The sequence below is a fragment of the Coregonus clupeaformis genome, chromosome 35 (genome assembly GCF_020615455.1).
Source record: "Coregonus clupeaformis isolate EN_2021a chromosome 35, ASM2061545v1, whole genome shotgun sequence".
NCBI lineage: Eukaryota > Metazoa > Chordata > Actinopteri > Salmoniformes > Salmonidae > Coregonus > Coregonus clupeaformis.
In genome coordinates, this window is record NC_059226.1 from 10,617,254 (window position 1) to 10,642,815 (window position 25,562).

At 45.3% G+C, this 25,562-nt stretch overlaps 1 protein-coding gene across 1 annotated transcript in view; it reads left to right on the forward strand.

Annotated features, from left to right (window-relative positions):
- Positions 1-25,333, forward strand: part of LOC121568890 (speckle-type POZ protein) — an 80,185-nt gene extending 54,852 nt beyond the window's left edge. The window contains exons 7-11 of the mRNA XM_045210813.1: positions 13,863-14,040; positions 16,558-16,613; positions 18,436-18,558; positions 22,390-22,532; positions 24,361-25,333. Of these exons, the coding sequence (XP_045066748.1) occupies positions 13,863-14,040; positions 16,558-16,613; positions 18,436-18,558; positions 22,390-22,532; positions 24,361-24,505 (645 nt within the window). The 3' untranslated portion in view covers positions 24,506-25,333. The remainder of the gene's footprint in view (positions 1-13,862; positions 14,041-16,557; positions 16,614-18,435; positions 18,559-22,389; positions 22,533-24,360) is intronic.
- The last annotated feature ends 229 nt before the right edge of the window (positions 25,334-25,562 follow it).

Sequence of the window (25,562 nt, forward strand, 5' to 3'; positions counted from 1 at the left end):
GAGTTCCTCTGTGTCCAAATCACTAAGCACTTAAAATTGTCCACGTGCACAGTCGTGAAGAAGGCGCAACAGTGCCTCTTCTCCCTCAGGAAGTTGAAAAGGTTAGGCAATGCTCAAAAAGATCTACAGCTGCACCATTGAGAGCATCTTGACTGGCTGCATCACTGCTTGGTATGGCAACAACACCGCCCTCGTTCGCATGGCGCTACAGAAGGTGGTGCAGACAGGCCAGTACATCACTGGGGCCGAGCTCTCTGCCATCCAGGACCTCTATATCAGGCGGTGTGAAACGAAGACCCGGAAAATCATTAAAGACTCCAGCCACCCAAGCCATAGACTGTTCTCTCGGCTTCCGCACGGCAAGTGGTACCGGTGCATCAAGTATGACACCAACAGGATCCTGAACAGCTTCTATCCCCAAGCCATAACACTTCTAAATAGCTAACAGAATGGTTATACGGAATATCTGAGTTGGCCCTTGTATTTATTTTTTATCTCTATGCACACTCACAGGACTCTACACACACACTGACACTCCAACACACACATAACATGCACACAAATTTATACGGACTCCACAGAAACGCACAAACACTCACATACAATCATAATTTACGCTGCTGCTACTCTGTTTATCGTACACTGAGCATACAAAACATTAAGGACACCTGCTCTTTCCATGACAGACTGACAAGTGAATCCAGGTGAAAGCTATGATCCCTTATTGATATAAGGGATGCAACTCAATAATTAGTATGGTGTTCCTAATGTTTGATATACTCTGTGTATATCCTGATGCCTAGTCACCTTACCCCTATATGTACAGTGCATTCGGAAAGTATTCAGGCCCCTTTACTTTTTTCACATTTTTGTTACTTTACAGCCTTATTCTAAAATGGATTACATATTTTTTTTGCCTCATCAATCTACACACATTACCCCATAATGACAAAGCGAAAACAGGTTCTTAGAATGTTTTGCAAATGTATTAAAAAGAAAAAACGGAAATATCTTATTTACATAAGTATTCAGACCCTTTGCTATGAGACTCGAAATTGAGCTCAGGTGCTTCCTGTTTCCATTGATCATCCTTTTGATGTTTCTACAACTTGATTGGAGTCCACCTGTGGTAAATTCAAATGATTGGACATGATTTGGAAAGGCACCAACCTGTCTATGTAATGTCCCACAGTTGACGGACATTGGTCGAAGTCATGAGGTCGAAGGAATTGTCCGTAGAGCTCTGAGACAGGATTGTGTTGAGGCACAGGAACCCAAGAACACAGTGGCCTCCATCTTTCTTAAATGGAAGAAGTTTGGAACCACCAAGACTCTTCCTAGAGCTGACCGCCTGGCCAAACTGAGCAGTCACGGGATGGTCTCTCTGACAGAGCTCCAGAGTTCCTCTGTGGAGATGGGAGAACCTTCCAGAAGGACAACCATCTCTGCAGCACTCCACCAATCAGGCCTTTATGGTAGAGTGGCCAGACGGAAGCCACTCCTCAGTAAAAGGCACATGACAGTCCGCTTGGAGTTTGCCAAAAGGCACCTAAAGGACTCAGACCATGAGAAACAAGAGAAACTGCCTCCCGAGTGGCGCAGTGGTCTAAGGCACTGCATCGCAGTGCTAGCTGTGCCACTACAGATCCTGGTTCGAATCCAGGCTCTGTCGTAGCCGGCCGCGACCGGGAGACCCATGGGGCGGCATGCAATTGGCCCAGCATCGTCCAGGGTAGGGGAGGGAATGGCCGGCAGGGATGTAGCTCAGTTGATAGAGCATGGTGTTTGCAACGCCAGGGTTGTGGGTTCGATTCTCACGGGGTATGAAAAAAAATTATGTATGCACTCACTAACTGTAAGGCGCTCTGGATAAGAGCGTCTGCTAAATGACTAAAATGTAATGTAAATGTAAGATTCTCTGGTATGATGAAACCAAGATTGAACTCTTTGGCCTGAATGCCAAGCCTCACGTCTGGAGGAAACCTGGCACTATCCCTACGGTGAAGCATGGTGGTGGCAGCTGTGGGTATGTTTTCAGCGGCAGGGACTGGGAGACTAGTCGGGATCGAGGGAAAGATGAACGGAGCAAAGTACAGAGAGCTCCTTAATGAAAACCTGCTCCAGAGCACTCAGGACCTCAGACTGGGGTGAAGGTTCACCTTCCAATAGGACAACGACCCTAAGCACACAGCCAAGACAACGCAGGAGTGGCTTCAGGACAAGTGGCCCAGCCAGAGCACGGACTTGAACCTGATCGAACATCTCTGGAGAGACCTGTAAATAGCTGTGCAGCGACGCTCCCCATCCAACCTGACAGAGCTTGAGAGGATCTGCAGAGAAGAATGGGAGACATTCCCCAAATACAGGTGTGCCAAGCTTGTAGCATCATACCCAAGAAGATTCAAGGCTGTAATCGCTGCCAAAGGTGCTTCAACAAAGTACTGAGTAAAAGGTCTGAATACTTATGTAAATGTGATATTTCAGTTTTTTATTTTTGCTTTGTCATTATGGGGTATTGTGTGTAGATTGATTAGGGGAAAAAACAATTTAATCAATTTTAGAATAAGGCTGTAATGTAACAAAATGTGGAAAAAGTCAAGGGGTCTGAACACTTTCAGAATGCACTGTACATACCTCTATCACTCCAGTATACCTGCACATTGTAAATATGGTGTTGGAACTGACCTTGTATATAGCTTCTTACTTTCTCGTGTTCTTCTTATTTTTATTTCTTGTGTTTTTGTTCTACCTTATGTTATTTTTAGTGCTACATTGATATTGATTACTGCATTGTTGGGTTTGGAGCTTGCAAGAAAGGGATTTCACTGTACTTGTGCACGTGACATTAAAACTTGAAACCTCTCCTTTCGTTCTTTCTCTCGGTCTCTCTCTCTCTCCTTCCCTCTCTCTCTCCTTCCCGCTCTCTCTCCTTCCCTCTCTCTCTCTCTCTCGCTCTCTTCGCTCTCTCCCTCTCTCTCCGCTTTCTCTCGCTCTCTTGGCCACATGGTCCTGTCCTGCTTCTGAGAGAGAGGGAACTCCCCAGAGCCCAGTGCTCTTCTATCTCTTGGCTCTCTTCTCAATGCCACCCCTCATCTCTTCCCTCTCTCCTTGCTTTGCTCCTCTCCCTTCTCTCTATTTTCCTCCTCTGCTCCCTCCTCTCCCTTCCTCTGCTCTACGCCTCCCCTCTTTTACGTCTCTCCCTCTCCTCTACCTGCAGGTATTTAATGAGAAGATAGTTCCCATTAAAGGTTCTGTGCTGGCTGTCATAAGAGGTGCTCTGAGAGGAGGAGTGAAGGAAAGGAGAGGTCCCTTCAGAGGAGGAGAGAGAACAGGAGGTGGCAGAGGAGGAGAGACGGAGCGAGAGAAAAGGAAATGTGGATGACAGGAAAAAGGGGAGCTGATGGGCAGAATTGGATGGATATAAGTTTAGGAGAAATGTGGATTCAGGCAGACAGATTAATGGGTTGGTATGTGGAGGAGAAGTGTTTCTTTATTTTCCACACTTCTCTAATGAGACACCCTGGTAAATGACTAAATGGCTGCGCTCTCGACCTCGCTCTCTGTCTCTCTCTGTCTCTCTCTTTATCTCTCTTGTTATCTTTCTCTCTCGTTATCTCTCTCTCGCTCATGGCCAGATGGTCCCGGCCTGCCTCTGAGAGAGTGGAATCGCCCCAGAGCCCAGCACACTTCTCTTCTCTTCCCTCTCTTCTCCATGCCATCCCTCATCTCTTCCCTCTCTCCTGGCATTTGTTCTCCATCTCTTATCCTCTCCTGTGGCCCCCTTCCCTCTCCTATCCTCTCTCCCTCCCCTGGCCCCTCTCATCTTCTCCCCTCAGGCAGAGATGTATGGATGTAGAACAGGGTGTGTGGTGGAGAGGAGACATGTACCAGTGTGAATAGGTGCCAGCTGAAGGCCCTACTCTAACCCCTCTGTCTATCTGTCTGCTCCTTAGGCATTAGTTATTAAACACCGCACCAGGGGTCTGGCTGTGCGTCATGTAGGAAAGGGCCAGAACAAACCCTGCCATCCTTTCTAGCCATCTTTCTTCTTTTTTTTTCTCTCTCTATATGTATATATATATATATATCTCCCTCCCTCTCTCCGTCTCTGCCAAAGCTCCAGACACCTGCAGGTATTTAATGAGAAGATGGTTCCCATTAAATGTTCTGTGCTGGCTGTCATAAGAGGCGCTCTGAGAGGAGGAGTGAAGGAAAGGAGAGGTCCCTTCAGAGGAGGAGCGAGAACAGGAGGTGGCAGGAGGGGAGGGGGCAGAGGAGGAGAGACAGAGCGAGAGAAAAGGAAATGTGGATGACAGGAAAAAGGGGAGATGATGGGCAGAATTGGATGGATATAAGTTTAGGAGCAATGTGGAGGCAGACAGATTAATGGGTTGGTATGTGGAGGAGAAGTGTTTCTTTATTTTCCTCACTACTCCTCTAATGAGACACCCTGGTAAATGACTGATCTCTCTCTTCTCTCCTATCTTTGACAGGGCTCATAGTAACCTCACTAAGGTCACAGTTTAAATACACTGTATGGATCTGGTTTTAAAGCAGTGTACTGTATGGATCTCTAGCTCCGGTCCTGGAGAACTGTGTATGCAGGCTTTTGTTTCAAAACCAGCTGGGATGGAGCAAAACCTGCACACCAGTAGCTCTCAAGGACCGTCATTTACCACCCCTTACATACGTTACAGTTGGAGAACTTACTCATAAAACTTACTTTGTGTCTCTGCCTAAGGGGTTTTGTTTACTGTTAAGTGTGGCTAGGTCTATTCAGACAGACAAAGTGTTTTTTGGATACCCATCTATCTGTCAGTCATCCTAAATTTGTAAGTCAGTGGTCCACCTTTAGGCAGCCAGAGGTAGTGTCAGAGAGCATCGGCTGGTGGACATGATTGGCTTGTTTCAGGGAACCTCCATCTTTTTCACCCACTCTGTTACCTCAGGGAGAGTGAATGAACCACTGAAGGGTTTTCTCATTCTACACCAGCATAACTCACTTCATAACAGTGATGATACAATAGTGCTTCTAGTCTCATCCTAACCACCCTACAGCTTCTTTGCATCCAAAGAGCTTTCTATCTATATTTCTCTCACTCCTCCGTATCCTCTCCCCTCCCTTCCTCTCCACCGTCTCCTCCCAGGGATGGAGGGATGAGTGTGTGTGTGTGAATAAATGAGGTGGGTGCTGATGTTCAGCTGTTTCCTCCTCTTACTCCTGGTGTTTGAGCTGAGCTCCTCTCTCTCGCTCTCTCCCTTCTTTCTCCTGGCTGTCTGTGGGTAAGCACTTTGCCGGGTGACAGCGCCCATCCTTCACAGGGCCCTGCCATATGCCGCGCTGGTGTCAGAGGAGACTGCTGCAGATGCTCCAGCTGCCCCCCCCACCACCCACCACCTCCCTCTCTCGCCTCACACACCTCCCCAAAACTGAGATGGAGAGAGGGGGGAGATGTGTAGAGGCTCAGTGAGACACAAAGTGAGAGACTTAGTTAGGGAGGATAGACAGAGAAAGAATGGGAAGGATGGAAGATGAGTATAAGAAAAGGGTGGAAATGGTTTGAGAGAAGATGTAAGTAACAGGGTTTGGAGTAGGCTTGGGTGGTATCCAGACTTTCATGTTGTCATATCATCCTTCTCTCATACTGGGATTTACGGTATTTCCAGCATAGCACAGAAGGGGGTGCTAAAAACGCATTACCAGAATGCTAACAAAATTAGCACAAACTAATTGCAAAGACTTGCTCATAAAGTTATACAAGCATAGCTAGTAGCTACCAAATGTCATTTTCGGTCAGTGTGGACATTTACAAGCGAAAGTGGACAAGATAAATTGTGCAAATGAACAAAGTTGTGATGCATGCTTTTCTAAAGGAAGAGCAGCATGTGTACATGGACCAAATGGGAGAAGAACGGAGGAGAAAAAAACACTAGTAGGAAGCACAGGGGAAAATGGCAGCTGTACAGAACTCATCCAGAACTCTTTGACTTCTGGCAGAAAGCCATACTAAGATATCTAACGTCTACACCTCATGTGCACTGCACAACAGAGACTCGCAGATAGATATAGAACGCTATGGACTCACCAGCTCGCTTTCTCCCGTTGTGCAATTTATAAACAAACCCATGACTGGTGCAACTGTTTTTGGGAACTACGGTAAGCCTCATAATTTAAAATGTGACAGGTGAAATGAAGAAAGCAATCTGCTTTATCTCCTAAGGTATTGCACAAGTTGACTGCAGGTAACAACTTAAAAAGTAGCTACAAATATTCCAATTTTTTGAAACACTTCTAATAAATATTTTTGCCAGTATTAAAAAAAACATCCCATGGCTTTTTCCAAATACCCCGGTATACGATATATACGATATACAGCCCAAGCCTAGTTTGGAGTAGGGAGAGAGCGAGGGGAAAATGGCGTAGAAAGGAGTTGGCGACAGAGAGAATAAGTGAGAAGAAAAGTAGGATGACCGTTGAGAGAAAGAAAGAGGGTTAGAGACACAGTAACTGAGATGGATAGATGATTAGTGATAGATGGAGAGAAGGTGAGAAAGGAGAAAAGTGCCTTCGTTTCATGTTGATCTTCATCTACTGGGTTTTCACCATGGCGCTGTGCCCCCAGCCTCTCACCTTTTGACTTCACGTGTATCTGTTTCTAGTAGGGTTTGGCAGTATCCAGATTTGTATAACTTCATACCGTGCTTGTGCCTTCCCGGGATAGACAGTCTTACCGGTAGTGCAGATAAGGGGCGCATTTTTGGTTTCAAAACGTAAAAAACCTGCAAAAAACCTAACTTACCAGAATAGCGGATGTTAAGTAAATGCTAACGAGCGCTAAGACAGACAACCCAGCTCATACAGGTCTGCAAGTATCTCAAAACGTACAAAACAAATATCAGACAGCAGGGATCTTAATCCAGGAGGGGATTGTCTCTTCTGTTGTTACCAAGAAGCTTGATCTTTCAAGCTAACGTTAGCCACTTAGCAAGTTAGCAAAACCTAGCTGGAGAGAATGTATTTGGCACATCTTAGATAATTTACTTAATATTTATAAGATGTGTAGCTGGCAAACATTAGTAGAATTTCAGACAAGTGTAACTTGATCACCTCACTTCAGTTGTGCTGCAGGAGTGACTCGCCTCAAGAAGCCCCCATTTTGCTCGTTTTGCTTCTTTGTAAACAAACACACGTGACTGGCTCAAACAGCTGTTTTGGGAAACAGTCGAAATGATGAATGCAATCTGCTTTATCTATTACCTAGTGCCCAAGTTGACTGCAGGTATTTATTAAAATTAGCTTAAAACGGTATTAGCAAATCATATGAGGGTATTTCAAAATGTATATGGTATACCGCCCAACCCTAGTTTCTAGGCCACCTCATTCGGTTGAGAACAAGTTACACCTTGACGCAACAACATCAACAGTTCTTTAAACCCAAGCAAAAAGCCCCTTTAGTTCTTCTCATAAAAAATGAAGCAGCAAGTAATTTTCTTTCTCCCTCGCTCCTACAGATTGTTTCCTTCAAGCGCTGTTAAATCAGGCCTCTGAGTCTCAAAGCTATCAGTTTAGTGTCTCTGTGATCTTCCAGCAGAGAAAACACAACTAGTTTAAAGGGACTTGAATGGTTGGCCTGCCTGTTTGCCTGCATCCGTCTGTCTGTGTCTGCGTCTGTCTGTCTGCACTGCTCTCTGCCAGCCAGACAGTTGTTTGTCTCTGTGGAAGAACAAGGCCGGCGAGACAACAGCAACACTTGGCTCCGAAACAATGGGAAACTGGCTGCTGTGGCTTGGGTCTGCTCGCTCTCTCTCTCTCTCTCGTGCGCGTCGTTCACCAGCTTGACTTCAAATCATGCATGAAATATGCCTCTGTCTCTGTCGATCCACTCAAAAACCTCTGTGGCAGACGGGTGCAGGTGCAGGCTGGTCTGCTGAAATACCAGCTGTAGATCTAGTCCAGTACCCTGGTGTGAATGGTGTCTCCACGGACTCAATGGAATGCTCATCAGTAGTGGTAACTGTCACTCACTATCTAATAAAGTAGGGGAATAATTTGGCTCATCCACTATGAAGCTTTAATGGGTTGCCAACAGGGTTGACTGGTATGTTTTGCCCCAGTTAAGCACCTAGATTGAAGTCATTTGGTTTAATGTATGCATGTGTGAGTGTGGGCTTTTAGATGTGTGTGTGGCCTTATTTTGGGGTTTGCTGATACCTCTGAGGAAAGTGTGTTTATAAAGATAATGTCTGTGTATTCAATATAGTTTGTGTGTGTCTTGAGCAGCACTGTTTACTCTGGTTGAGTGGAGAGCAGCTGGAGAGAGAGCGGAGGGAGGGCCAGTCATGCAGTATAAAAAGCTGCTGATGAGTTCTGCGCTCGGGGGTTCAGACGACAAGTTTAAAAGATCACACACCTATTAAGGCAGAACTGAGGAAAGGTGTGCGTGCGAGTGTATGCGCTTGGGTGTGTGTGTGTGCGTGGGTGTGTGTGTGACCCAGTATGCTCTGGATTGATTAGAGAAAAGTGGAGACACTGGAGGGAAAGAACAAGTGTTCCATAACTTAATTAACTTTATTTGATTTGATGATTTTTTCGGGACTATTTCACGCATGAGGTACTGTAAATCTATAAACTGACACATAGACGGGTAAAAGAGACTGATGCATAAATGAATGAATCTTCTGGGCTCTGAGATTCCATAGCAACTGGCTTGTCTGCAGAGATCAAGAGGGCTGCTGTGAGTCATTAATAAAGAAACCAGCAGGTCAGGGGTTAAGACCATTAATGAACATCGCCACCATAATGATACAGTAATATACGGCCTAGCTGACGAGGAGGAGGATGATGATGATTGTTGAACATGATGAAGATGACAGGAGAACACGACAGTGAGGTGAAGACAGAGAGTAGTTCAGTCAGTGTGTGTAAATAGTCGAGCTAGCTGCAGAGCTACATCATAGTGGTTAGTTGGTGGAATAATGGGCCAGGTTAGCCAGTGTGATTAGCCTAGCGTGGCTAGCCGTGCCATACAGCGGCTGAGTGCACCGCCATGCTTATTGGTCTATATATACCTACAGACACACCTGAAACAGAAACACACATCTGCATTTACTACTGTAGATAATGGGTGCGGCCCAATTGGCACCCTATTCCCTGCAGTCAAAGGTTGAGCACTATATAAGGAATAGGGCGCTATTTGAGAAGCAGCCATACAGAGTGCATCTCAACAGACACAGTGCTGCCTGTGTTGACTTACCTGTTCCCTCCCTCTTACTCAGTCTCCAGTTTACCTCCTTTAATCTGCCTCTCTCTCTTCTTTCTCCTCTCTCTCTCCATCTCAATCTTCATCTCCCCGACACACATGTCCCTCTCTCCCAGTCCTTGTTGCTAATAAGTGTCTTATGAGTGCCTTGCGAGTGTACTCTTGAGTGAATGTGTGTGTGGAGATGGATGTACGTCATTCATACTGAAGTCCCCCTGGAGTGTGATTTATGGAGCCAGCTGTGGGGACCAGCCTGTGCCACACACCCACACGGTGATACACAATACTCATGGTCACAATGCCCTCCTCCTCTCAACAGCACCATTTTCTTTGTACTGTGCCCCTGTAATGTCATCACAGGAAATGAGCTTGTGTTTATGAGAGTCTATTTCCTCCTTAGGATCCTATACCGTCCTATTATTTCTCTCTATCTGTCTGTCACCCTGTCCTGCCTTTTATCTCCCGGTCTTTTATTCTCTATCTCTCTCCATCCCTCTGTCTAACCCTCCCTCCCTCTTTCTCTCCCTCCAGGCTAACACTTACACCTCCATCAGGAGCAAACAAGGGTCCTTGACATTCAATTTCCTGCTTGCCACACACTTTTTCATTGTGTTTTTCTCCCCTTTCGTCTCTGCCTGAGTTAGACAGGCAGACAGAGGGGCGGGCAGACAGAGGGGCGGGCAGACAGAGGGGCGGGCAGACAGAGGGGCGGGCAGACAGAGGGGCGGGCAGACAGAGGGACAGGCAGACAGAGGGACAGAGAGATGAACAGATAGACGGGGACAGTGGGTGGAACTGGGAGGGTGTTTTTCCATGGGGGGCAGCCTCCATCCCTCCCTGTCTGAACAGCCCAGTAGCAAGGTCACCTTACTAGGATGCATTTGGGCGTTTCAGTGGCCATGACACAGTTTTTTCTGGGAACAGTTTCAGTGGCATTGAAACATATTTTTCTGGGAAAAGTTTGTGTCTTAAACTGTTTTCAAAGGAATGCTGCTTGAAAATGTTTGAATTCTTCTTGGAAATGGTTGGGTGATGTTTGGTTCTTTACTTCTGTGGTTTCAAAGGTTGCTGATAACCTCAGAGGAGTGTGTGTGGACGTGGGTGTGTGGACGTGTGTGTGTGGACGTGTTTAACTATACTTGTGGGGACCAGAACTCCCCACAAGAAGAGTAAACGAACAAAAATTGGGGACATTTTGTTAGTCCCTACAAGGTCAAATGCTATTTCTAGGGGGTTTAGGGTTAAGGTTAGAATTAGTGTTAGGGTTAGGAGGGAAAATAGGATTTTGAATGGGACTGAATTTGGTGTTAGTTGTACAAGACTGTGTGTGTGGCGCTCGCTGTCCTGTAGTGAGAGAAATTAGTATTGTCGATGTTGTCTTGAACAGGTGGCTAAGTCAGCATTGAGTGTATATACAGTGAGGGGAAAAAAGTATTTGATCCCCTGCTGATTCTGTAAGTTTGCCCACTGACAAAGACATGATCAGTCTATAATTTTAATGGTAGGTTTATTTGAACAGTGAGAGACAGAATAACAACAAAAAAATCCAGAAAAACGCATGTAAAAAATGTTATAAATTGATTTGCATTTTAATGAGGGAAATAAGTATTTGACCCCTCTGCAAAACATGACTTAGTACTTGGTGGCAAAACCCTTGTTGGCAATCACAGAGGTCAGACGTTTCTTGTAGTTGGCCACCAGGTTTGCACACATCTCAGGAGGGATTTTGTCCCACTCCTCTTTGCAGATCTTCTCCAAGTCATTAAGGTTTCAAGCCTGATGTTTGGCAACTCGAACCTTCAGCTTCCTCCACAGATTTTCTATGGGATTAAGGTCTGGAGACTGGCTAGGCCACTCCAGGACCTTAATGTGCTTATTCTTGAGCCACTCCTTTGTTGCCTTGGCCGTGTGTTTTGGGTCATTGTCATGCAGGAATACCCATCCACGACCCATTTTCAATACCCTGGCTGAGGGAAGGAGGTTCTCACCCAAGATTTGACGGTACATGGCCCCGTCCATCGTCCCTTTGATGCAGTCAAGTTGTCCTGTCCCCTTTAGCAGAAAAACACCCCCAAAGCATAATGTTTCCACCTCCATGTTTGACGGTGGGGATGGTGTTCTTGGGGTCATAGGCAGCATTCCTCCTCCTCCAAACACGGCGAGTTGAGTTGATGCCAAAGAGCTCGATTTTGGTCTCATCTGACCACAACGCTTTCACCCAGTTCTCCACTGAATCATTCAGATGTTCATTGGCAAACTTCAGACGGGCCTGTATATGTGCTTTCTTGAGCAGGGGGACCTTGCGGGCGCAGCAGGATTTCAGTCCTTCACGGCGTAGTGTGTTACCAATTGTTTTCTTGGTGACTATGGTCCCAGCTGCCTTGAGATCATTGACAAGATACAAGATAGTTCTGGGCTGATTCCTCACCGTTCTCATGATCATTGCAACTCCACGAGGTGAGATCTTGCATGGAGCCCCAGGCCGAGGAAGATTGACAGTTATTTTGTGTTTCTTCCATTTGCGAATAATCGCACCAACTGTTGTCACCTTCTCACCAAGCTGCTTGGCGATGGTCTTGTAGCCCATTCCAGCCTTGTGTAGGTCTACAATCTTTGCCCTGACATCCTTGGAGAGCTCTTTGGTCTTGGCCATGGTGGAGAGTTTGGAATCTGATTGATTGATTGCTTCTGTGGACAGGTGTCTTTTATACAGGTAACAAACTGAGATTAGGAGCACTCCCTTTAAGAGTGTGCTCCTAATCTCAGTTCGTTACCTGTATAAAAGACACCTGGGAGCCAGAAATCTTTTTGATTGAGAGGGGGTCAAATGCTTATTTCCCTCATTAAAATGCAAATCAATTTATAACATTTTTGACATGTTTTTCTGGATTTTTTTTTGTTATTCTGTCTCACTGTTAAAATAAACCTACCATTAAAATTATAGACTGATCATGTCTTTGTCAGTGGGCAAACTTACAAAATCAGCAGGGGATCAAATACTTTTTTCCCTCACTGTATGCAGTATCTCACAAAAGTGAGTACACCCCTCACATTTTTGTAAATATTTGAGTATCTTTTCATGTGTAAATTTGCTGTCCCCTCAAAATAACACAACACACAGCCATTAATGTCTAAACCACTGGCAACAAAAGTGAGTACACCCATAAGTGAAAATGTCCAGATTGAGCCCAAAGTGTCAATATTTTGTGTGGCCACCATCATTTTCCAGCACTGCCTTAACCCTCTTGGGCATGGAGTTCACCAGAGCTTCACAGGTTGCCACTGGAGTCCTCTTCCACTCCTCCATGACGACATCATGGAGCTGGTGGATGTTAGAGACCTTGCACTCCTCCACCTTCCGTTTGAGGATGCCCCACAGATGCTCAATAGGGTTTAGGTCTGGAGACATGCTTGGCCAGTCCATCACCTTTACCCTCAGCTTCTTTAACAAGGCAGTGGTCGTCTTGGAGGTGTGTTTGGGGGCGTTATCATGTTGGAATACTGTCCTGCGGCCCAGTCTCCGAAGGGAGGGGATCATGCTCTGCTTCAGTATGTCACAGTACATGTTGGCATTCATGGTTCCCTCAATTTTGGCCACCGTGCTGCAGCTCAGTTTCAGGGTCTTGGCAATCTTCTTATAGCCCAGGCCATCTTTATGTAGAGCAACAATTCTTTTTTTCAGATCCTCAGAGAGTTCTTTGCCATGAGGTGCCATGTTGAACTTCCAGTGACCAGTAGGAGTGTGAGAGCAATGACACCAAATTTAACACACCTGCTCCCCATTCACACCTGAGACCTTGTAACACTAACGAGTCACATGACACCAGGGAGGGAAAATGGCTAATTGGGCCCAATTTTGACATTTTCACTTAGGGGTGCACTCACTTTTGTTGCCAGCGGTTTAGACATTAATGGCTGTGTGAGTTATTTTGAGGGGACAGCAAATTTACACTGTTATACAAGCTGTACACTCACTACTTTACATTGTAGCAAAGTGTCATTTCTTCAGTGTTGTCACATGAAAAGATATAATCAAAAATGTGAGGGGTGTACTCACTTTTGTGAGATACTGTATATATATATATATATATATACACACACTAATGAGTAATAGACTGAGTCAAGTCCCTGTGTTGTCTTGTTTGTGTGTGGATGTGGTAAATGAGCAGAGCACACAGTTAATTATTGGAGGTGTGTCTTTGCATGGTAGCTTTATTTAACAGTTGATGTATTGATTAGTGTGGCAGAGATAATCTGTTCATGGCTGGTCTTCCTGTATATGATTTGATTGTGTGTGTTGTCTGTTTTGTCAATTAGAAGGTCTGTCTCTGTCCATTGTTTGCATAAGTGTAAGGTGATAGACGGTCTAATTCACTGATGTTTCTGTCTGTTGGTTACTGTGATGTATACATTGTGAGTAGACTGACTGACTGATCTTCCCTGTCTCTGTCCCTCTGTCCCTCTGTCTCTCTGTCTCTGTCCCTCTGTCTCTGTCCCTCTGTCTCTGTCCCTCTGTCTCTGTCCCTCTGTCTCTGTCCCTCTGTCTCTGTCTCTGTCCCTGTCTCTCTCTCTGTCTCTCCATCTATCTCTCCCTCCCTGTAGGTGAGTGTGGTGCAGGACTCTGTGAACATCTCAGGTCAGAACACTATGAACATGGTGAAGGTGCCTGACTGCAGGCTGGCTGATGAGCTGGGAGGGCTGTGGGAACACTCCCGCTTCACTGACTGCTCCCTGTGTGTGGCGGGGCAGGAGTTCCAGGCACACAAAGCCATCCTGGCAGGTAAGACTACTATTGTCACGCACGCGATGCGCGCGCACACCACACCGAACACCCGACCGACCGACTTCTTACAGATATTGTCAGATCAATGACAGAAACACAGACTATGGGCTCTATTTTAACAAACCTAACGCAATGTTAAACATTAGTGCTGCAGGTTCGGGGGTGTCAGAAATATTTTTGATTATTTTTTCACAACCATAATTATGGGCGCAGTAACTGGCGGTGGAGCGAAAGGTCTGGACTTTGATGAATAAACAAGTTATGGGTGTGTCGATGCTTGACCCCTCAATGACCAATCAGAACGTGCTCCATGGTTAAATATGTAGTTGCTTTAAGTTGTTTAATTACGGTCTTTTATGTATTGCATTGTCATCAACTCCAATCGAATATTAGTCCGTTGTAGCCTATCTCATTAAATAGCCTGCCCCATATTTGCTAAATACATGTTTGCAGTCCACGTTGTTTTAATTGCATTGCTTCAATATGGAAATACATTATTAAACATAGGCTGTAGCATTCGCACTGATATAGGGGCTAGGCCTACTGTAAATTGCAGTCTGGACATGGCAAACAGTCAATTAGCAAGATTAAATTCACTAGGCTATTGATAAGGCCTAAAAAGAAAGTGTATAATTCTAATCAAATTCTAATAATTAACTAAACAGCAACTTGTTTTAAATAAGCTATGTCTAAATTGTTACAGGCACCATAATTGCTCCTCGTGGGCATATAATACAGACAAGGAAACTTGGACTATGTAGGGTTTTACGCACATCCAAACTTTTTAAAGGAGCTGCATAAAGATCCAATATAAAGAGAAAGGACGAATGTCCACTCACCCTTATACTGCTCACAAATGTAATGTTTTATAAACAGATCATATTTGCACTTCTGCAGAAATAGCAGTTGGAGTCTCAACTTATAGTAGAATACGCAAGGTGGAATTTTGAAATTTGTTTATCAGCAGTTTTTGTCTTTTGTCAGTCAATTAGCCCATGTCAACTAAGTTTTTTTAGATTGCTAAGTTAGTTTAGCGGCCAGCTATTTAAACTTGTTATCATGGTCAAATTTCTGGCCGAGGTCCCCCATTGATTTTGTTAGTCAATCTCACTCATGCTAAGCACTGCAAACACTTCTCTCTGTCCCATGGCAAAATGAGTAGAATTCCAGCAAACTTGCTTTAAATCTGCAATATGTAATGTTTTGGGTGACCTGACCAAATTCACATAGAAATCTGAGTTATGTGTGCTATTTCTATGCTTCCTGTTCATAAGTTTCGTTTTTGCGTCTTTTACTTTTGGTTTTGTACACCAGCTGAAAATACATTATTTTTGGTTATTGAAAGATATTTCACACTGCTTGTTTTGTCACAAACTGAAATTAGGCGAACTATTAGAATTTTAGCAACCACCTTTAAACTGCAACATTTTCTCTACACCCCATAGCAAAATGTGTAGAATTGCACGAAATTAACTAAAACATAAAGCATTTCTTTCCACTGTCAACAGGGGGGCCACCAATGTTCCACTCGCAATGTGTGTGTGGGGGCAACTACGGCCCATCATGATGAGTTTAGATTTTTTGTGGCCCCCCCACCCCCATAAAAGTTACCCATCCCTGCCATAAACTCATAGATGGTGAATCTTTCTAATACGTTTTTTTTAAAAGCGAAAAACAATCAATCTGTTTTTTAAACTAACACCAATATTTCTAAATAGGATCGGGCCATTTTAATTGTGCTCTCTCCTCTCTTTCCCTCCTCTCTTTCCCTCTCCTCTCTCTCTTTTTCTCTCTCTCTCTGGGACTGAACAACACTGTGGTTTAGTGAGGTATAATTGCAGATACTGTGTGTCCCACCCTATTCCCTAGTGCACTACCCTGGTCAAAAATAGTACGCTATATAGGGAATAGGGTGCCATTTGGGGCACATCCTGCTTCTCCTGGATCATGGCCCTGCTAGTCTTCAGTGAGAACTGGTGCTGCTTGTCAAACTCACTGAAGAGGGCTTCATTAGGCCTAGGCAGTAGCAGCAGCAGGACGGTGTGTACAGGAGGATTTTCTTTCTTTCCACTGCCTCTGTGGCAGACAGACAGATGGGAGACTTTGGGGGTGTTTAGCACATCAGCCAACTAAACTATTTTCTCTCTTGCTCTCTCCTCCTCCCATTCTCCCTCTCTCTCTTGCTCTCTCCTCCTCCCATTCTCCCTCTCTCCCTCTCTCTCTTGCTCTCCCTCCCATCCATGTACAAATTGCCTCGATTAACCTGTACCCCCGCACGTTGACTCAGTACCGGTACCCCATGCATATAGCCTCCATTGTTATTTTGTGTTACTCTTTATTTATATAAAAAAAGAATTATATTATTTTATTTAGTAAATATTTTCTTTACTCTATTTCTTCAACTGTATTGTTGGTTAAGTGCTTGTAAGTACCGTAAGCATTTCACTGTAAGGTCTACACCTGTTGTATTCGGCATGTGACAAATAAAATCTAATGTCTCTCTCATCCCCCCAGCCCGATCGCCAGTGTTCAGTGCCATGTTTGAGCATGAGATGGAGGAGAGCAAGAAGGTGAGTGAGTGTTGGAGACGGTGTTGTGACCTGAACACTCATGTGTCTCGATGGGGAGGATTTTCACATATCTTTCTCTCTGTTGCATCATCACTAGTTCAGACAGGGATGTGTCTACGCGGTTACTGTACCCTTCCAGAATGTTGCATCTGTCTGCATGGAGTTGGCAGGCTCACTATAAGAGCTGTAACTGTAGGATTTGTGGGAGTTTGACCAAAATAGATCCTTGCTAGGTATATGTTTGAGAGTTGCTTATTATTGTGTGTGTGTGCATGAGTGAGAGCCCTGTGTCATGGTGGGTCCTGCTCATCTGATAGGGAGGTGGTGAGATTGAACCTCAGTGATTTAGAGGCCGTGTCAGCGGAATATTGATGCGGGCCCCACTCAAATGGGGAAATTATAAAGCACACAGCAAGGAAATGCATCTTAATTGCTATTTAAGTGGGAGTCTTCATCAGGGAGAGGGGGAGGGATATGTCTCCATATGATAGAGAAAACAGATCGATTCAACAGTCTATAGAGGGAGGATGAATGAGTTTGTAAAGAAATACACTAATAGCCAAGCTGTCTGCCTGTTTGTGTGTATTGGTAGACTCTGTGTGTATTGGTAGACTCTGTGTGTGCCTATAGACCATGAAAGATCATGTGTGTACTCTCTGTACAGCATGAGTGTTTGTGTTTGTTGGTGATAAACACGTATGTGTTTGTCTGTGCTAATGTGTAATCGGGTCATTTGTAGTGTGCTGTTTTGTTGTTAGTGTCCAGAGTGGAACATTAATGTGCTATGAGCTGTCTGTATACCCGGCCTGACCCCGCTGAAATACCTCAGGTCGCCGTGGCGACGATAAAGCAGCAACATAATTGGTTTATTGCCTTGTTCTGCCTCTCGGAGCGGAGAAAAGGGTTCAGGTTGCCGTTACCGTGCCGACGAGCGATAAAGAGCGCCTGCCGTTGGCTGCAGGCACCGTGCGTTGGGAACGAATGCTCCGGATTAATTCCAGGAATCGACTGGGGGAAAAAAATATATCTCAAATGTCGTTTTCAATTTTGGGGTTGAACGTGTTCAGACTGTTTCAGAGGTGTTTTGGTGTGTGTGTGTGTTTTATGGGGTTAGACATGGTGGGTTTGTGACATGAATGATACAGTAGATAGTAAAATTAGCTATACTGAACAAAAATAGAAACACAATAATTTCAAAGATTTTTACAGAGTTACAGTTCATAAAAGGAAATCAGTCAATTGGAATAAATAAATTAGGCCCTAATCTATGGATTTCACATGACTGGGCAGGGGCGCAGCCATGGGTGGGCCTGGCTCCCAGGTGGGTGGGCCTATGCCCTCCCAGGCCCAGACAATCATGAGTTTTTCCCCACAAAAGGGCTTTATTGCAGACAAATACTCCTTAGCACAAGGAGCACCTGTGTAATTATCATGCTATTCAATCAGCTTCTTGATATGCCACACCTGTCAGGTGGATGGACTATCTTGGCCATGGAGAAATGCTCACTAACAGGGATGTAAACAAATTTGTGCACAAAATGTGAGATAAATAAGCTTTTTGTGCGTATGGATCATTTCTGGGATCTTTTATTTCAGCTCATGAAACATGGGACCAGCACTTTACATGTTGCGTTTTATATTTTTGTTCAGTGTAGATAGTTAACTTCACCTATCTGAAACGAGTTAAGCAGACTGCATCATGGGAAGACTGCTGGAACAGGATCATAAACAGTGGAGTGCTCATAATGGGTCTCATGTATGGAAGTTGTGGTAATATAGGCTCTGAGTACTGACCTGGGTCTGTTCTCTTCTCCTCCTCCAGAACCGTGTGGAGATCAACGATGTGGAGCCCGAGGTGTTCAAAGAGATGATGTGCTTCATCTACACGGGCAAAGCCCCCAACCTGGACAAGATGGCTGACGACCTGCTGGCTGCGGCTGACAAGGTTAGTGTGGGTGGTGGAGGAATGAGGAGGTGTGTGTATACCGTATCTGATATCATATTTTATGGATGAGTGATTGAGTATATCATATGTTATAACGTTCCCTGACGTACAGTATGTTATGTTCATGTGTGTGAGGTGTATGTGATGCTATGTGTACCCTATGTAGTGGTCCTGTATGCAGAATGATGCTATATACCATGTAATGGTCCTGTGTGCAGAATGATGCTATGTACCATATGTAGTGGTCCTGTGTGTGGTGCAGAATGATGGTACCATATGTGGTGGTCCTGTGTGCAGAATGATGGTACCATATGTAGTGGTCCTGTGTGCAGAATGATGGTACCATATGTAGTGGTCCTGTGTGCAGAATGATGGTACCATATGTGGTGGTCCTGTGTGCAGAATGATGGTACCATATGTAGTGGTCCTGTGTGTGGTGCAGAATGATGGTACCATATGTGGTGGTCCTGTGTGCAGAATGATGGTACCATATGTGGTGGTCCTGTGTGCAGAATGATGGTACCATATGTGGTGGTCCTGTGTGCAGAATGATGGTACCATATGTAGTGGTCCTGTGTGCAGAATGATGGTACCATATGTGGTGGTCCTGTGTGCAGAATGATGGTACCATATGTGGTGGTCCTGTGTGCAGAATGATGGTACCATATGTAGTGGTCCTGTGTGTGGTGCAGAATGATGGTACCATATGTAGTGGTCCTGTGTGCAGAATGATGGTACCATATGTAGTGGTCCTGTGTGTGGTGCAGAATGATGGTACCATATGTAGTGGTCCTGTGTGTGGTGCAGAATGATGGTACCATATGTGGTGGTCCTGTGTGCAGAAGGATGGTACCATATGTAGTGGTCCTGTGTGCAGAATGATGGTACCATATGTGGTGGTCCTGTGTGCAGAAGGATGGTACCATATGTAGTGGTTCTGTGTGCATAATGATGGTACCATATGTAGTGGTCCTGTGTGCAGAAGGATGGTACCATATGTAGTGGTTCTGTGTGCATAATGATGCTACCATATGTAGTGGTCCTGTGTGCAGAATGATGGTACCATATGTAGTGGTCCTGTGTGTGGTGCAGAATGATGGTACCATATGTAGTGGTCCTGTGTGTGGTGCAGAATGATGGTACCATATGTGGTGGTCCTGTGTGCAGAAGGATGGTACCATATGTAGTGGTCCTGTGTGCAGAATGATGGTACCATATGTGGTGGTCCTGTGTGCAGAAGGATGGTACCATATGTAGTGGTTCTGTGTGCATAATGATGGTACCATATGTAGTGGTCCTGTGTGCAGAAGGATGGTACCATATGTAGTGGTTCTGTGTGCATAATGATGCTACCATATGTAGTGGTTCTGTGTGCAGAAGGATGGTACCATATGTAGTGGTTCTGTGTGCAGAATGATGCTACCATATGTAGTGGTCCTGTGTGCAGAATGATGGTACCATATGTAGTGGTCCTGTGTGTGGTGCAGAATGATGGTACCATATGTAGTGGTCCTGTGTGCATAATGATGCTATGTCTGTGTGAGGTGTATGTGACTCGGTGTGTGTTGTGAAATCTAACTTACTTTTTATGGAGTTCGATTTCTACCAAAAATAAATTAACTGAATGTGGCAGAATTCAACCTCCATAAATTCCTTGGTTTTCTGTCAACATTTTTGAATAATTGCTAGGACCTCAGATCTGTTGATGCGCACACACACACACACACACACACACACACACACACACACACACACACACACACACACACACACACACACATTGTTTGTGTTAAGTGCTGCCCTTCGCTCCTCAAGGATTCCTATTGTGACACTCCCTCGTCTTCACTCTGCATTCATCCACTCCTCCTCTCTCCTTCCATTAATTTCCTTCCCTCTCTTTTCTCATGCAGTGTGTGTGTGTGATTTATTTAATAAAGGTGCACGTGTGTAACTCTGTGGGGAGCTGCTGTGATAACAGGAGGCCAAGGCCAAGTCTCACTAAGGTCCTCCTTACCCCTCTGATGCTATCCCAGCAGCCTCTCTGGCAATAGTACAGCTCTTATGTAATCCACACACACACACATACCTGAATCGCCAGCCGCAGTCCTCCTGGCCGCAGTCAGAAGATTAGCACTGTTGTGGGGCTTTGTGTGTGTGTGGGTACATACACTATACAGTGCTTTCAGAAATTATTCAGACCCCTTGACTTATTCCACATTCTGTTACGTTAAAGCCTTATTCTAAAATGGATTCAATTGTTTTTTCCCCCTCATCAATATACACACAATACCCCATAATGACAAAGCAAAATAAGGTTTTTTAGAAATGTTTCCATATTTATTCAAAAAATTAATAATGAAATATGACATTTACATAAGTATTCAGACCCTTTACTCAGTACTTTGTTGAAGCACCTTTGGCAGCGATTACGCCTCGAGTCTTCTTGGGTATGACGCTACAAGCTTGTCACACCTGTATTTGGGGAGTTTCTCCCATTCTTCTCTGCAGATCCTCTCAAGCTCTGTCAGGTTGGATGGGGAGCGCCGCTGCACAGCTATTTTCAGGTCTCTCCAGAGATGTTTGATCAGGTTCAAGTCTGTGCTCTGGCTGGGCCACTCAAGGACATTCAGAGACTTGTCCCGAAGCCACTCCTGCGTTGTCTTGCCTGTGTGCTTAGGGTCGTTGTCCTATTGGAAAGGTGAACCTTCGACCCAGTCTGAGGTCCTTAGCGCTCTGGAGTAGGTTTTAATCAAGGATCTCTCTGTACTTTGCTCCGTTCATCTTTCCCTCGATCCTAACTAGTCTCCCAGTCCCTGCCGCTGAAAAACATCCCCACAGCATGATGGTGCCACCACCATGCTTCACCGTAGGGATGGTGCCAGGTTTCCTCCAGACGTGACAATTGGCATTCAGGCCAACGAGTTCAATCTTGGTTTCATCAGACCAGAGAATCTTGTTTCTCTTGGTCTGAGAGTCCTTTAGGTGCCTTTTGGCAAACTCCAAACTGGCTGTCATGTGCCTTTTACTGAGGAGTGGCTTCCGTCTGGCCACTCTACCATAAAGGTCTGATTGGTGGAGTGCTGCAGAGATGGTTGTGCTGCAGAGATATTAGTGTGTGTTAATGAAAGTGTGTGTCTGTGTGTCTAGGAGCATACCTCCCAGACATCCAGCCCACCTCTGACCCAGTTCCCTGGTAGGGACATGAACCCCCTTGCTCCCTCTAATGGCCAATGAGCTGTGAGCTATGAGCTGTGCCTGGGGTAGCAGACCAGCAAAGGGCACTGGTCTGCTACCCCAGACCTCTACATGCTTTGTAAGTAGGAAAACCTGAAAAATCGGTAGTGTATCAAATACTTGTTCTCCCCACTGTATGTGGTGTGCCCATTTGCACGCAAGGACACACTCACCTATCTGTCAGTGTGTGGACGGTGGCCAGGCCTTTTGTGAGTGACTTTCTGCCTCAGAGTTGTGTGTATTTGTCTACACTGTGGGTGTACTGTACCGTGGTGTATTGAGTTGGACACCCAGGGCTTAACAGGATGTCAGATAAATCACCTTTCAGTGTTTACACACTAACATGATCTCTGCTCTATCTCTCTCCCTGGTTCCTGCGCTCTGCTCCTCTCCTCCACCTCCACCACTCAATGTCATCACTCCTTTTCAAACCCTCTCTCCCGCTCTCTCAAAGTCAAACTAGCTTCATTGACGTGACAGGAGCAATTTGATGTTACGAAACCATTACACAGTCCAACATTTCCAATTGTAAATGGTGATAGATAGCAAGTACAAATAAATGAGTTCTCTCTCCCCCCCCCCATCTCTCTATGTCAGTATGCTCTGGAGAGGCTGAAGGTGATGTGTGAGGATGCTCTGTGCACCAGTCTGTCTGTGGAGAACACTGCAGAGATCCTCATCCTGGCAGACCTGCACAGTGCCGACCAGCTCAAAACACAGGCTGTGGACTTCATCAACTAGTGAGTGGCACACATACACACACACTGCACCCCTCTCTCATTCTATACTCCTCACTCAAACACACTCACGTTACTGTACCCCTCACTCAAAACACTCACTATATACCTAACACACACGCACACAGTAACTCTGTCAGACAGTCTTTGGTATTTGAACAGAAATATCGTCATTAATTTTCACTGGGAGCTCGATTACTCTTTTTGGAAATAGCATTTTACTTCTCAGACCAATTTTATGCCATATGAACAGGGGCAATTTAGCAGAAAACATGTTTTGACAAATCTGAACTTGTTTGTCAAGGATTAAAGTGATACTTTGGGATTTTGGCAATGAGGCCCTTTATCTACTTCCCCAGAGTCAGATGAACTTGTGGATACCATTGTTAGATCGCTGTGTCCAGTATGACGGAAGTTAGAGGTAGCATGCTAGCAGATACCCATAGACTTCCAGGCATTGCACTAACGCTAGTTAGCATTGGCTCGCAAAACCACCTCTAGCTTCCTTCATACTGGACACAGAGATGTAAAAATGGTATCCACAAGTTCTTCTGACTTTGGGGAAGTAGATAAAGGGCCTCATTGCCAAAGTCCCGAAGTATCTGACAGAGGCCATAAACGGCATTAGGTTGCTCCTCAATGTGCTGGTTGTTTATGATTCGTCAACATTCATGTGAACACTACATTACTGTTCCCTTTAGTCAACACTGACGAAGGCCATCCATTGAACTTGCCATACAAATAAAGGCATTTTAATTAATTATATGAAGAGGGACTTGGTCCTCTCTTTTTGATGACTAAGATCTATATTATTTACTCCCTTCAGTCCCTACCCCTGCACACATCCACTCTCTTTTCTTTCTCTATCTTTGAGTCGGTTTTTCCTTTCTCAGTCACACTCTCCCCCGTTACCTCACGCTCCAACCTCAATGTCTCCTACCCTTCTCTCCTACTCCTCTGTCCTCTTCTCTTCTCTCCTCTCGCTCTCTCTCTCCTAATCCTGGTCATTAATTATGGTTATGGGTTTTATGACAGTTTAATTTGTGACAGTATTGTTGTTGTGGAAATTGACCGCGGGGGACTCTGGCTTGCAAAGCGCTATCAACCCTCCTCCCTCGGACAACATCAATAACAACTCAAATCAATAAAGAGGACGAATATAGAAAATAAACTACAATGTGTAAAACCAATAAACCCCAGACCGCCCTGCCATCAACACCACTGTCTCTTCTCCTCCCTCCCTCCCTCCTCTCACCTTCTCCTTCATCTCCCCCTCCCTTCTCTCTCCCTCCTCTCCTCTCCCCCAGTCCCCTGGGCCTGGCCTGCTCTCCAGCTGTGGCTGCTCTCTCAGTGCCCTTTGCTGGTCTGCTACCCCAGGCACAGCTCATAGCTCACAGCTCATTGGCCATTAGAGGGAGCAAGGGGGTTCATGTCCCTACCAGGGAACTGGGTCAGAGGTGGGCTGGATGTCTGGGAGGTATGCTCCTAGACACACAGACACACACTTTCATTAACACACACTAATACACATAACAAATGTCATTAAAGGCCATGTATGTGTGTGCGTGATAGTGCAGTACAGCACCCTGAGGGTGTGAGGAGGCTGGGGATTCCCACAGGGCCTAGTGGTGTGCAGTCTGTCAGGCCTGTGGAGGATGGAGGGGCCAGGAGAGGGACAGTGCTAATATCTCTCCTTCTCGCGCTCTGCCTCACTCTTTCCTCCACTCCTTCTGACTTTTTTCTCTTTGTCTCTCCCTCCCTCTTTGTCTCTCCCCCTCCCACCTCTCTCTCTCCATTTCCCTCCCTCCCCCCTCTCTCTCGCTCTCTCTAGCCATGCTGCTGAGGTGATGGAGACGTCTGGCTGGAAGTCCATGGTGGCATCCCACCCCCACCTGGTGGCTGAGGCCTATCGCTCCCTGGCCTCGGCCCAGTGCCCATTCCTGGGACCCCCACGCAAACGCCTCAAACAGTCCTAGTGTCCCTGGATCCCTTGCCCAGCTCTGCTCTGCCCTGGGACCACAGAGGGCCCTACTCTGATCTCCTCCTCCTCCAGGCCTCCTCCAGAACCTAGAGACGCCCAGATTGATACCAGAGCTCCTCCCTCCCTCCTCCCTCAGCTGAAAAGACAGGGGGGATGGTATGGATTTGGTACAAAGACGATGACAAAGGGATGATCCACCCTTATAACTGTTATCAACTGAATATGGACATTGACCAGTGACTGCCTTGTCTTACCCTGTACACCTGTAGAGAACAGAGTGTTTGGGTAGAGAGGGAGGGAGGGAGGTAGAAGTTGTAAATTGTTTTTGTTTTTTTACATTTAATTTTTTTAAAGACCTCCTTTCTTGTAGCATTGTGTTAAAAGCCAAGCTTTATGTATGAAATCAGAAAAACTAACAAAAAAGACAATGGACGAAGAGACAGTTTTGGGTAAAGAGGAAGTGCCACCATGTCCCCTCCATCTTCCCTGAGCAGAAAAACACCCCTGTAGTTCATGTTTGACATCCATCTTGTACAAAAGAAGAACACTGAAGCATTTTTCTCGCCGAAGGGCAAAAATAAAAGTGATTTTTGCAAGAAACAAGATGGAGATGAACACGTTTTAATGTTCAAAATGTCCAACCTTTTTCTCTCAGAAAAACGACACACAAAAAAACATAATATCGACTGTTTTTACTCCAACCCTTTCAGGACTACTTTCCTCATTGGTGGAATTAGAATTCACTCCTACATGACTGTCACAACGCAAACAAATGTTTAGTCTCTCAACTCAACATAAAATACAGCTATTTTGCATTGTAAAAGCCTTGTTGTCTTTCAATATCTACTGAGTTCTTATTAGTGTGTGTGTGTGTGTGTGTGCGTGTGTGTGTGTACACTGTGTGTGGTGACCATGACTGCCAACGATTGACTGGTTAAACACCTGTTTGAAACTGCTGCACTCAGCCCTATTTACATCTCATCCACACATGATCAAAGTCTCTACTTGATGTTAAATCCCCTACACACATCTCATCCTACTGTGCTGTAACT